This window comes from Camelus bactrianus, chromosome 8 (genome assembly GCF_048773025.1).
Source record: "Camelus bactrianus isolate YW-2024 breed Bactrian camel chromosome 8, ASM4877302v1, whole genome shotgun sequence".
Lineage (NCBI taxonomy): Eukaryota > Metazoa > Chordata > Mammalia > Artiodactyla > Camelidae > Camelus > Camelus bactrianus.
Window position 1 is genome coordinate 28,758,008 of NC_133546.1, and position 12,309 is coordinate 28,770,316.

The 12,309-nt window shown below is 36.9% G+C and overlaps 1 protein-coding gene across 11 annotated transcripts in view; it reads left to right on the plus strand.

Moving 5' to 3' along the window:
- EPB41L2 (erythrocyte membrane protein band 4.1 like 2) overlaps positions 1–12,309 on the plus strand; it is a 196,091-nt gene that overhangs the window by 82,044 nt on the left and 101,738 nt on the right. For all 11 annotated transcript variants that reach the window (XM_074368369.1, XM_074368372.1, XM_074368373.1 and 8 more), the window contains 2 exons: positions 7,734–8,218; positions 9,245–9,457. In XM_074368369.1, coding sequence (XP_074224470.1) covers positions 7,748–8,218; positions 9,245–9,457 — 684 coding nt within the window. In that variant the 5' untranslated portion in view covers positions 7,734–7,747. The remainder of the gene's footprint in view (positions 1–7,733; positions 8,219–9,244; positions 9,458–12,309) is intronic.

Genomic DNA, 12,309 nt, shown 5'->3' on the forward strand with positions numbered 1-12,309 from the left:
AAAATAACTCTTGTTTATCTTTGTCATGTAAATAAACTAATAGATAGTCCCTTTGGAATGTAGTGGTGCTTATTTGGATGTGGGATATAGTATTTTCTAGACCTTTTGACACTGAAGAAAAATAAACCTACAAGGGAGAGGAATTACTTGCAGTCGGCTCTCAGTCTGCCTGTTTTGTTATTCCTTCTCCCTCTCCAGGTAGTTTTTTCTCTTTCCTCCCCTCCCCCCCATTTTTAAAAAAAATTTTTAACATGTTGGCTGTATTTGAGAAGCATCACTCTTACTGCTTCCTAAATGGAGTTAGGTGGCTGCTGAATCATTCCTTTACTGGGTTTGCTGTTTTGTTTATGTTACATTTGGTGCTTTAAGGGAAGGTAGTGGGGTTATTTAAAGGGGGGGCCGGATACAAGCAGTCTGGGGAGATGAACATAAGCAAGTGATTGTGGGTATCAGAAAGTGGCTGCACACGTCCTCTGCCCAATCACAACAATGGATAAAAACAAGATTTGTCAGTTGTGAAAAATGACCAAATTGGAACTGCCCACGCGTTGCCAGTGCTTTTTTAAGTTTGTTATTTGTTGAACAGTTTTGTCTTTCTCAAAGTTCAAAGGAAAGCTCTCTCCACTATATTCAAGTTTAGAAATGCATATTTCCCCATTTTGTACATCTTGAGCCCCATAACTTGAGCTCTGCTGGTGGAAATCATTGCTTGTGATCTCAGCAGAGGATGGGAGCCACTCAGCCAGCAGGGCAGCTCACCCACCCGACTCCCTTTCCAGGGATTTTATTAACAGCAAAGGCTCTTAGAGTTGCGCTGGTTCTTTCAGGGTTTTAAGGAAACATCTGGACCCAATAATGAGCATGAACTTCTTGCTTGAAGTTCTTTGTATGAGTATATGGAGTTGTGTATCTTTCTGCTTTGCTTTGCTTACTTGCTGTTGTATTAAAAACCAGTGTTTTCAGCAGCATAATGTTACGTGGCACGTAGTTTAGCCTAGTGATAGTGACAGCACCTTGGAATTTATCTCCTTTTCTAAACATAAGAATAAAGAATGGTTTTGCATCACATCTCTCCTTGCCTAACCAATCCCGATCCTCAGTTGGTGATAGTTTCTGCTTGGCTGTGTGTTAAATGATGCATGCTTTTCCTCATGGAGCTGCTACAATAATGACCGCTTGTCAACCCAGAGGGAGCATGCCAACATAGTAACTGTGTAAAAACCACATGCCTGTCTCATGGGCTGACTGTTCACCGCAGTGTTCTTTTTGGTTGTTGATGAGTAGAAAGGTCTTTACTTAATATGTTATATAACTATATTAATGATGGATTTTAGGTAATTGTAATTAAAGCTTAGTGGAATCAGCATTGCTAGAGTTTGGGAAACTAGTCTTTCTAGTTTTGGCTTTGCCCCACCCCTCCCCCAGCTTTGTGATCTCAGGCAAGTCTAGTCTTTCTGAGCCTTACTTTCCTTGTTTTGTCTTTTTTTTTTTTAGGAGTGAAGTAATGAGGTTTATTTATTTATATATTTGTTTATTTATTTATAAAATGGAGGTACTGGGGATTGAACCCAGGACCTCATACATGCTAAGCACACACTCTACCACTGAGCTGTACCCTCCCCTCCTCAGTTTCCGTGTTGATAAGAGAAAATGAGGTATTAGATCAGATGATTTCACAGCACTCATTCAGTAAATATTTATCTGGTGTCCTATATGTGCCAGTCTAGATGCTGGAAACAGCAGTGAAAAAAAAAAAAAAAAAGATCCCAAGATCCCAGCCCTCAGGGGGCTTTCATTTTAGTGGAAAGGCTTGCGTTCCCCTGCAGGAGTTTCCATTTTAGTGGGCAGTGGTATTTAAAGGCTTATCCACATTTGAAACTCTGTGAGTTACAGGCATGATAATTATGGTGAACGGATGCGCTATAATCATGTTTTCTTGATGGTGGTAATTTGTTTAAGACACCATTTTATCAACAAAGAAGCTAGTGTTTAGATTTGAGCTTTGTTGATCTCTTGAAACTATTTTAAGGATGTACTTATTTACGTAAATTGTATCCACCCTTATTGTTGAATATTTACAATCTAATTAGCCATTTCCATTGTATTTTGTCTTATAATTTCCCTTTGGATGGGCAACACTGCTCAACTCCGAACTTCGTAAAACTTAGTCTTGCGAATACAGTAGTGATTATGGAGGACTGCTTTATGGGGCTAAGTGATACGGTTTCTCTGTGCTGTTTGTCTTTGTAGTAGCACCTTGTGTTTAGTTTCGGTCCATCAGCTCAGTTGTGATTACATGGCCAAGTAATAACCTTCAAGTATGATCTTCTATGTGATGGGACCTAGTCTGTAAATTTCTTATTTCGGGGAGGGGCAGGACTAATTATAGTAAATCACAGAATAGATTCATATTGTTCTGTAGTCATTTTGTCAGACTGGCATAAATCTGTTTTGAGGACTAAGCCGAGGGCTGTGGTAGATTCAGTCTTTCCTATGCAATGGAGTTGTGACTGCCGTACGAAATACAGGTGCACCCAGCGGCATTGTCTTCCATTTAGTGGCCTTGGATACGTTACTTAACTTCTACTCTTCCATTTATTACCACAAAATGGGGATATTACCTACTCTGTAGAATGTTTTGAGGAGCAGAAAATATTTGCGTTATGTCTGACACAGTAAACAGTGAGTGATAATCTTATGATTAAAATACAAATATTAATGCTTTTAACCTAATGGTGGAAACTTTAGTTTTATATTTCATTGCTTTTATAATATTTTGACCAGGAATCAGCTTTAGTTGGTTGGTCTCCAGATTGTTTCTCACAGCCAAAGTAACCAGAGAGCTGCCAGTTAATCCTGCTTAGCTTGGGCAAGCATGAGGCATTTTTGTTTTAATTTTTACCAGGACATTAATTCAACTTTCAAAATGTAATTAGAGAGTATATGCTAAAAGTCACCTTTGGTAATTTCATGATTAATGTAAATATTTTCCACTTGAGTGATACATGGAAAATAGTACCTTTTAGAGACAGAAAAAAAGATTTTCTGTGCAATATGGAGCCAATGCAAGTACTCACATAATGGTCTTACTGGAAGACATTATTTTGAATTTTAAATGTGTAAGAATGAGATGTAAGATTGGACACACATATATTATAGTTACCGAACTATTGGCATTGCCCTCAAGGACATTACTGTCCCCTGATCTCCCTGTCTCACTATGTACTTCTTGCCCTTTGTGCCTTTCCCCTCTGCCTGGCTCTTAAATGGTGGTGAGAAAGGTTCTCTTCAGGACCCTCTAAGCTCAAACTACACTTTTCTCTATGTGGTGTCTGTATCACCTGTGCTTTTAGCTGTCACCCATGTAGTGACAGCTCCCAAATCGGTATCCCTAGTGCCTGTCTAGCCTCCACTCAAGACCTGCGTGTCAGGTGGCCAACTGGACACCTCCTTAAACTTCTCAGCCACAATGAATTAAAAATCTAGTTTAATTGTGTCAGCCAGACCTTCTTTCCTTCGTGTTTCCTGTTTCCCTGGATGGTTCTACCATCACCCTAGTCTCTCATGACCTGGGACTTTTCCTCTACTCTTCTCTCTTTGATTTGCTATTTTCATAGACACCACGTCATATCCAGTCTCCCCTTTTACCGTTTCTTATCCTGTACCGCACTGCTTCCACTATAGTATAGACCATCACCTTTTCATGCCTGGCTTGTTGCAACAGCTTCCTGATGTCCTTCTATTTCATTCTTTCTCTTGTCCAGTACTTTACAGCAAGGGTGGGTTCACTGAACTGTGAGTCTGATTACATTACTCCTCTTCTTAAAGTGCTTGTATGACTTATCATTGCCTTTGAATCAACCTCCAGACCTTTCCTACCAAGACACACAAAATCTTTTGTATTATGCCTTCTGTCTATGTCTCCTACTTAATCATCACCAGTTCACCCTCCTCCTTCCCTCCGATCCCCATTCACAAGCCCCCACTTCACTTGTACAGTGTATTTTTGTTCAGTACTTGTAGTTTCCTATGGGAGGAATGTTCTTATGTTTCTACACACTTGCCTATGCCTAGCACGTGCTTCCCATATTGACTTTCTTGCCTGAATAATGGATACTTACTGTTTTAAACGAACTCAAATGTCAACTTCTGCAGAAAGGCTTGCCTAATGACCCTCTTCTCCTAATCTGGCTTAAGTGTTTGTCCTGTGCCTTTTAAACAACAAGCTCTTGATTTCTCTATACCCCACCTCCTCTAGCTCCTTGAAGGTAGTCTGTATTCATGTGCCCAGTACTTGGCACATTGTAGGGACCTGTTAAGTGTAGGCTGGCTGACTGAATGTTTCTGTGCTTGCACATCAGAAGTATGTTACAATTTTGAAGTTTTTTTATTGTTGAGATATCACCCTTTTAAAATTTACAATTCATTGCTTTTGAATATATTCACAAGGTTGTACAACTGTCATCACTAAGTCCAGAATGTGTTTATCATCTGCAAAATAAACCCTGTCCCCGTTAACAGTTGCTCCCCATTCTCCCTTCCTTTCAACTCTTTGCAACCACTAGTCTTCTTCTTTTCTCTGTAGATTTGCCTCTTCTGGAAATTTTATACAAATGGAATCATACAGCGTATGGCCTTTTGTATCTGGCTTCTTTCACATAGCATAATGTTTTCAAGGTTCATATGTGACAGCATATATGAGTACTTCATTCCTTGTCAAGACTTAATATTCTATTTTACGGGCATGTCACACTGTGTTTATCCATCCATCAGTTGGTGGGCATTTGGGTTGTTTTCATTTTTGACTATTATAAATAATGTTGTTATAAACATTCATTTACAAGTCTTTGTGTGAACGTATGTTTTCATTTCTCTTGGGATTCACTTTCTAGGCGTGGAATTGCTGGGTCATATGGTAACTTTATGTTTAACATTTTGAGAAACCACCAAGCTGTTTTCCACAATGGTTGTACCATTTTACATTCTTGCCAGCAGTGCTGAGAATTCTAAATTTTCCATAACCTCACCAATACTTGTTCCTATCTGTCTTTTTGATTATAGCCATACTAGTAGATGTGAAGTAGTGTCTCCTAGTAGTTTTGATTTGTGTTTCCTTAATGACTAATAATATTCAGCATCATTTCAAGTGCTTATTGGCCATTTTTTCTTTGGAGCAATGTCTACTCAAATCCTTTTTTGCCCATTAAAATTTTTCTTTTTTGGTCTTTATTGTTGAGTTGTAAGAATTCTTTATATATCTAGATACTAGACTCTGATCAGAAATATGATTTGCAAAAGATAGTGAATAGTATTTTAAGAAATAAGTATAGTACTGATACCTGCTACAACATGAATGAACCTTGAAAACATGCCAAGTGAAAATGCTACATGTTGTATGATTCCATTTATTTGAAATGTCAAATAGGCAAATCTGTACAGACTGAAAGTAGTTTAGTGGTTGCCACAGGCTTGGGTAAGGGGAGACTGGAGAGTAACTATTGATGGTATAAGGTTTCTTTTTGGGATGTTGAAAGTGTTATAGGATTAGATAGTGGTGATGGTTGCACAACCTTTTGAATATGCTTCGAACCGTTAACTGTACAGTTTAAAAAGGTGAATTTTATGGTATGTAAATTGTATTTCAATAAAGCTTTAAGAAAAAGAAAAATCAAATTTACTTTGTTTTTTGAAGTCTTCAAGTTTTTTACCACTTTTGGAGATAGCTGGGAAATTTCCCATTGGCCTGGGCGCCAGGCCTTTGAGTACATTTTATAATTAGTAAGAGCAGAGTGTGCTGTGTCTGCCATCCCTGCATGTGCTTTTTTATTTATACTTTTTCATTCTTAATTGAAGTATAGTTAATGTACAATATTGCATAAGTTACAGGTGTACAACATAGTGATTCACAGCATTTAAAGGTTATATTCCATGAATAGTTATTACAAAATACTGGCTGCATTCCCTGTGTTGTACAATAAATATATCTTTGTAGCTTATTTATTTAATAAGTAATAGTTTGTTCCTCTTATCCTCTAACCCTATCTTACCCTTCTCTTCATCCCTCTCCGCACTGGTAACCACTAGTTTGTTCTCTATATCTGTGAGTCTGTTTCTTTTTTGTTATATTCATTTATTTGTTTTATTTTTTAGATTCCACATATAAGTGATATCATACAGTATTTGTCTTTTTCTGTCTGACTTATTTCATTTAGCACAGTACTTTTCAAGTTCATCCATGTTGTTGCAAGAGGCAAAATTTATTCTTTTTAATGGATGAGTAGTATTCCATTGCATACCTATTTACCACATCTTCGTTATCCATTGTTCTGTTGATGGACACTTAGGTTGCTTACATGTCTTGGCAATTGTAAATAATGTTACTGAGAATACTGGGTACATGCATCTTTTCAAATTAGTGTTTTTGTTTTTTTCTGGATATTTACCCAGCAGTGGAATTGCTGGGTCATATGGTAGTTCCACTTTCAGTTTTTTGAGGAACCTCCATCTGTTTTCTATAGTGACTGCACCAATTTCCATTCCCACCAAAAATGTATAAGGGTTCCCTTTTTTCCACATCCTCACCAATGTTTGTTTTTTGTGTTCTTTTTGAAGATAGCCATTCTGACAGGTGTGAAGTGATATCTCCTTGTGGTTTTAATTTGCATTTCTCTGATAATTAACTATGTTGAGTATCTTTTCATTGCCTGCCTGTTGTTTTTATTTAAAGTCCTTCTTTGCTTGTATAAAATTTAGACAACCTGTTACTTTCAGATTTAATTTTGATTTAGTTTTCATTAGTTGTGATAGAGTCAATCATGAGATTCATTTTTCCCCACCTATGATGGCTTCATTTGGTTCAGGTTAGGAATCCCTAGACACTTTTCTTATAATCACAAATACCAAGAAAATTGTGTATGAGGTTGGGTGGGATAGAGATTTGGTGTTTTAATTATAGTTTTAGTTCCTTTCTTTGAAGACTAATGTTTGCATTGGAACAGTGTTGGTGAATTATGGGATTTAATAGTGACACAACAAAGAAGTCATTTTTGTTCCAGATTTAATTTTCTTGCAGTTAAGCACTGAACACTTAAAATTCATTTTTATAATACCTAGCAGTTTTGTATAGGTTGGTTTTAATGTGTGGAATTACAGTGAAATGTGTCTTGGAATTTTGTAACATTATCAATAACATTTTCATATCATAGTATAAGGAATACCAAGTATAGAGAAAAGTCATTTTCCTTAAAAAATGAATTTTGGGGGGTGAATTATTATTTAGCTAGATGCAATCAAATAAAACTAATCACTTTTAGAGCTTTTGATGATTTAAATTTTTATCTGTACAGAATCAGAGCTTTTTTCTTTTTCATTATTTCTTTTGGAGGAGATAATTTGATTGATAGATTTTAATGGAGGTACTGGGGCTTGAACCCAGGACCTCCTGCAAGCTAAGCCTGTACTCTTACCACTGAGCTCTACCCTCCCCCTCTACAGAACTAGAGTTAATCCTATTGTGATGCTAGTTTTGGTTCTTTGATTCTGATAGAGAATTCTAAACATTGAGGGTAGCAGTCTCCATCTTCTCTTGTGCTTGTGAACCTTCTTCTTCTTTGTTTTCTCCTCTCATCTCTCTGCCATTCCCCTTCCCACCCTTCCTCACCCTGCCCCATGCCTCCAAACCAAAACTGGAAGAGTTTGTAAAATAACTTTTGGTGATTTTGTTTTGTTTATAGTATAAGCTGTGACCATGACTACCGAAGTGGGCGCCACATCTGAAGTGAAGAATGAATCTGACCAGTTAGCAGATGCAACCAAGGAGAAACCTAAAGAAGTAGCAGAAAATCAGCAGAATCAGCCGTCTGATCTAGAGGAGGAGAAAGGTCCCCAGTCATCTCCTACAGCTGAAAGCCAAAGCAGCACACGCCCCCAGAAGAAGAAAGTGAAAGGTCCCTCTGCGAGCAGGGGGGTTTCTCGGTTCATCCCCCCATGGCTTAAGAAACAAAAGTCCTATGACTTAGTCGTGGCCAAAGACGGAGGAGATAGAAAAGAGCCTTCCCAGGCTGTCGTGGAAGAGCAGGTTTTAGATAAAGAGGAATCTCTTCCCGAAGAAGAACAGCTGGCTAAGGGTGATGCTGACAAGACAGCTCAGAGAAAACAACAGGAGATGAAGGCTGATGTCAAGGAAGAGAAACCTTCAGTGAGCGGTCTGGAGACACAGGTATGTTTGAGAAGTGACTGTCTGGAAATGAAAGCTCTTTGGCATAACCATGTTAACAAAAAGGATTAGTTTGTTTTGAATCATTTCTAGATTTGTTGAATTAAGATACAACCTTGGCTTGCTATATCTGGAATATGGGTCTTGGAGGGTCTACCACAGCCTTCTATTATTCCTTTTAAAACTTTTCTAAAATAATAAAGCAAGAAAAAATCCCCTAGATACGCAGATCATAGAAAATTCATGTCTATTCACTTTAGGGTTAGGCAGGACCTCTCAGAGTCCCACCACCTCTCCTTTTAAAGACGGTGCACCTTTATATCTTTGACTTGATTTATTTAAATGTTCAGTGGCTAGGAGGAAGCAGATTTGTATGTGTGTGCATTTTGGTTGCCTAATGAAGCCTAGGTTTTGCCATGGTATGAAATTATAGTTAGAAATTTTATTATTTGAGATGATATTTAAATTGTTGTTGTTGGGACATAGTTTCTTTTTACTCATTTCATGCTGAAATTACCAAATTGGCAAAAGGAGAAACCTGGCAGTGGATTGGGGAAAAGAAGATGTGGGGAAATATTCTTTCTAGCAAAGTTTTGAAGTCTTTTAAAATCTTAAGCTTAGGGGGAGGGTATAGATCAGTGGTAGAGCTTGTGCTTAGCATGCACGAGGTTCTGGGTTCAATCCCCGGTGCCTCCATTATATAAATGAATAAACCTAATTACCCACCCCTCACAGAAAAGAATTTAATTTTTAAAAAAGTGTTAAATAAAGAGAGAAACTTAAAAAAATAATTGGGAAAGTTTGAGAAGCCCTCACGACCGAGCAGAGCCCAAGAAAACGTGACAGCTACATGTAATGTGGTGTCCTGGATGGGACCCTGGAACAGGACCTTAGATTAAAAAAAAAAAATCTTAGGCTTACGGTGTTTATAACAATCACAGTTCTTATTAAAGATTTTCCTTTTAATGTCTTGTCTTCTGCAAATCGATCAGCTTTAGTATGAACTTAATTTCTTTTTTTCCTTAACAGCCTGTTGAAGCAGTAAGTAAGGAGAGAGAAGAGGAGAAGGTAAAGGAAATACAAGAGGACAAACTGGATGAAGCAGCAAAAAGAGAGACAAAGGAAGTGCAGACCAATGAGCTAAAGGCAGAGAAGGCCTCTCAGAAAGCCCCCAAGAAGACCAAAACCGTCCAGTGTAAAGTGACCCTCCTGGATGGCACCGAGTACACCTGTGGCCTGGAGGTGAGGCAGGGAGCTGACTGGAGAGCTCTCTTGATGTGTGGGATGAAGCATAAGTACCTTCTGCCTTTGTTTGTGGTCTGACACAATGAGCATATTTTGTGTTCCTATAAGCTAGTTTGTCGCAGTTTTGCATTAAAAAACAAGAAAACATAGAAACAATAGTCCCTGACCCTTAGGGGTAAGCAGGGCCCTTGATCTGCCCGTCAGCACTGGTCACATGTATTGGCTGGGGTCTGTTCTGGATTTAAGTAGACATTAAATTGAGTATTACTCATGACTATAAGTGTTTCTTTTCACTTGAAGAAAGAAACATTGCACTGGATTGACATTTCAGGGTAATGGAATTTCAGCAGTTTAACCCCGGGTGTTTTCTTCCTGAGACAGATAATGATTTAAAGTGTAGCTCATTTATTTAGTTTCATTTAATTGAAAAACAGTCTTGATTTGCCAAGCATATAATTGATTAGCACTGATGCTGACTGAAGCCAATGTAATTTTTTAAAAGCGTTTAATGCCTTATAATTTTATGACCAAAGTGTCTGTTGCTTTTCATAGCTAAATTACTTTATTTACATGACATACTAATAGCTAATTTTACTGAAGAACTGTATGAAGAGCTTTGAATGGATTATCTCAAATAATACTTGTAAAACTCTATATCAGGCAGGTATTATTATGAGTATTCCCACTCTTAAAATGGAGAATGTAAGGCTTAGAGAGGTTAAACTTTTCATCACTAGTTAGTGGTTGAACCAGGACTCTAGCCCTGGCAATTTGTGAAGGTCATGAACTTGACCACTGAACTACTAAGATGAGTGCTTCATGGTCCTTACCTTTATCTTTGGATTAGTTATACAGAACTTTATTTTACTTAGTTTTAACTATTCTGATATTTTAGTTGTTTTAAGAAAAGGAGTGGCAAAAGATGATTAAAAATCCTTAAACCTCTGAGAGAGAGACAGAGAATACTGTGCGTCTCAGTAGCAGGGGGAGGGGGACAATAAGAAAACAATAGAGTGGTGTTCTGAACTTGACTCAGGCCCAGTCTATGTGACCACATGTTCCTTATTTTTACTATCTATCCTCAAAGTTAGGGAGTCTAGATTTTGAGAACTAATTTAAGGATAACTTACATAACTTTATTTATTTTTTTGTTTCTTTGGGGGGGGTAGTTAGGTTTATTTATTTACTTATTTTGATGGAAGTACTGGGAATTGAACCCAGGACCTCATGCATACTAAGCACACTCTCTACCACTGAGCTATACCCTCCCCTCAAGGATATTCCTTTCCTAGTTTCTAAGACTAAACTAGACAGTTTCATAAATAGGTGGTGGAAGACATGAATAGGTAGTGAATTTTATCTAATGTATTTTCTGCAGCAACTGAGAGGATCATGTTTTTCTAATCGGTTAATGAATTTATATTAATGTTTTCTAACGTTAAGCCATCTTTGAATTCCTAATATAAATACTACTTGTTCATGATGATTTGGCATTGATTTTTCATTTTTAATCTAGGATTTTTTCATATATTGTTTTAAATTTTCTTTTATCAAGTTGTCTTCATCACTTTGTTTTCTGGGTTATAGTCTAGCCTCATAAAGTTGCTTACCTGTTAATATTCTCTGGATAAGTTTGGATAAATTAGAGATTTAACTATTCTTTGGAGATCCTGGTAGAAGTTGCCTTTAAAACTGTCTTGGGCTGGTGGCCTTTTTTGTGGGAAAAATAAGGTTGGGGGTATTTTTAAATTTTTAGTCATCTGATTTTCTTACAGTGTGTTTCTGGTTTTTCTTGAATCAGTTTGAGTAATTCATATTTTTAGTGGAAACTGCCCTTTTCATCTTATTTGACAAATCTATTGGTATGAAGTTTTTCATAGTATTCTTATCTTGTATATTTGATTTTAACTTCATTTGTTGTGTTATTTACTTTTTCTTCATCATTCTTGCTGCAGAGTTAACCATTTTAATCTTTTCTTTCAAAGAAAAAGCTTGGTTTTATTTGATTTATATTTTGTAATATTTTGTTCTTTATTTTCTCCTTGGGATTCTATCTTTTTGCTAATTTCTTGAGTTGAATACTTGGGAAAAAGATGTATGCTTTATGCTTTCATGGCTGTAATTTCCCTTCATGTGCCTCTTGTTCAGTGCACAAGTTTTGAAATACTGTGCTTTTAATTGTCATTCAGTTCTTAATATTTTCTCAAGCCCATTATGGGTCATTTTTGACCACTGAAGTTTTTATTAGTGTGTTTTTAAATTTCCAGAGTGTGTCTGTGTTTGTGGGTGAATATATGTATACATGTCTTGTGGGGAGAGGACATTTTTCTTTTGTTCAGATTTCCTGTTTTATTACATTGTGGTTAGAATGTGGTCTAAGTAAAAGATTCTGTTGTATTTGTTAAGGCTTGCTTTGTAGCCTAATGTGTAGTCAATTTTTATAGTAGTTCTTTTGAGTTTGGAAAAGTGTATTATCCTTTCATTGTTGCCACAGGTTTCCAGTTTGTCCTCTTGATCAGACTTATTAATTATATGGGTCAGGATGTCTGCATAGTAATTAACTGCCTAGGGGTGTGTGTTAAAGTCTCTATAATGGTTGATTTAGGAGTTTCTTTGTATTTCTGTAAGTGTATACTTTATAAAATTTGAGGCTAGATTGTTAGATACATACCTGTGCAGAATTGTATATTCTTAGACTTTCCCTTTTTACCATCATATGATACCTTAACATTTATTTAATATTAATATTTCCATACTAGCTTTATTTTGCGAAGGACTGTCTGGACTTCTATTTTTACCTCTTCTTCCTTTTTTTTTTCCTTAAAAAAATTTTTTTTTGTTCTTTTTTT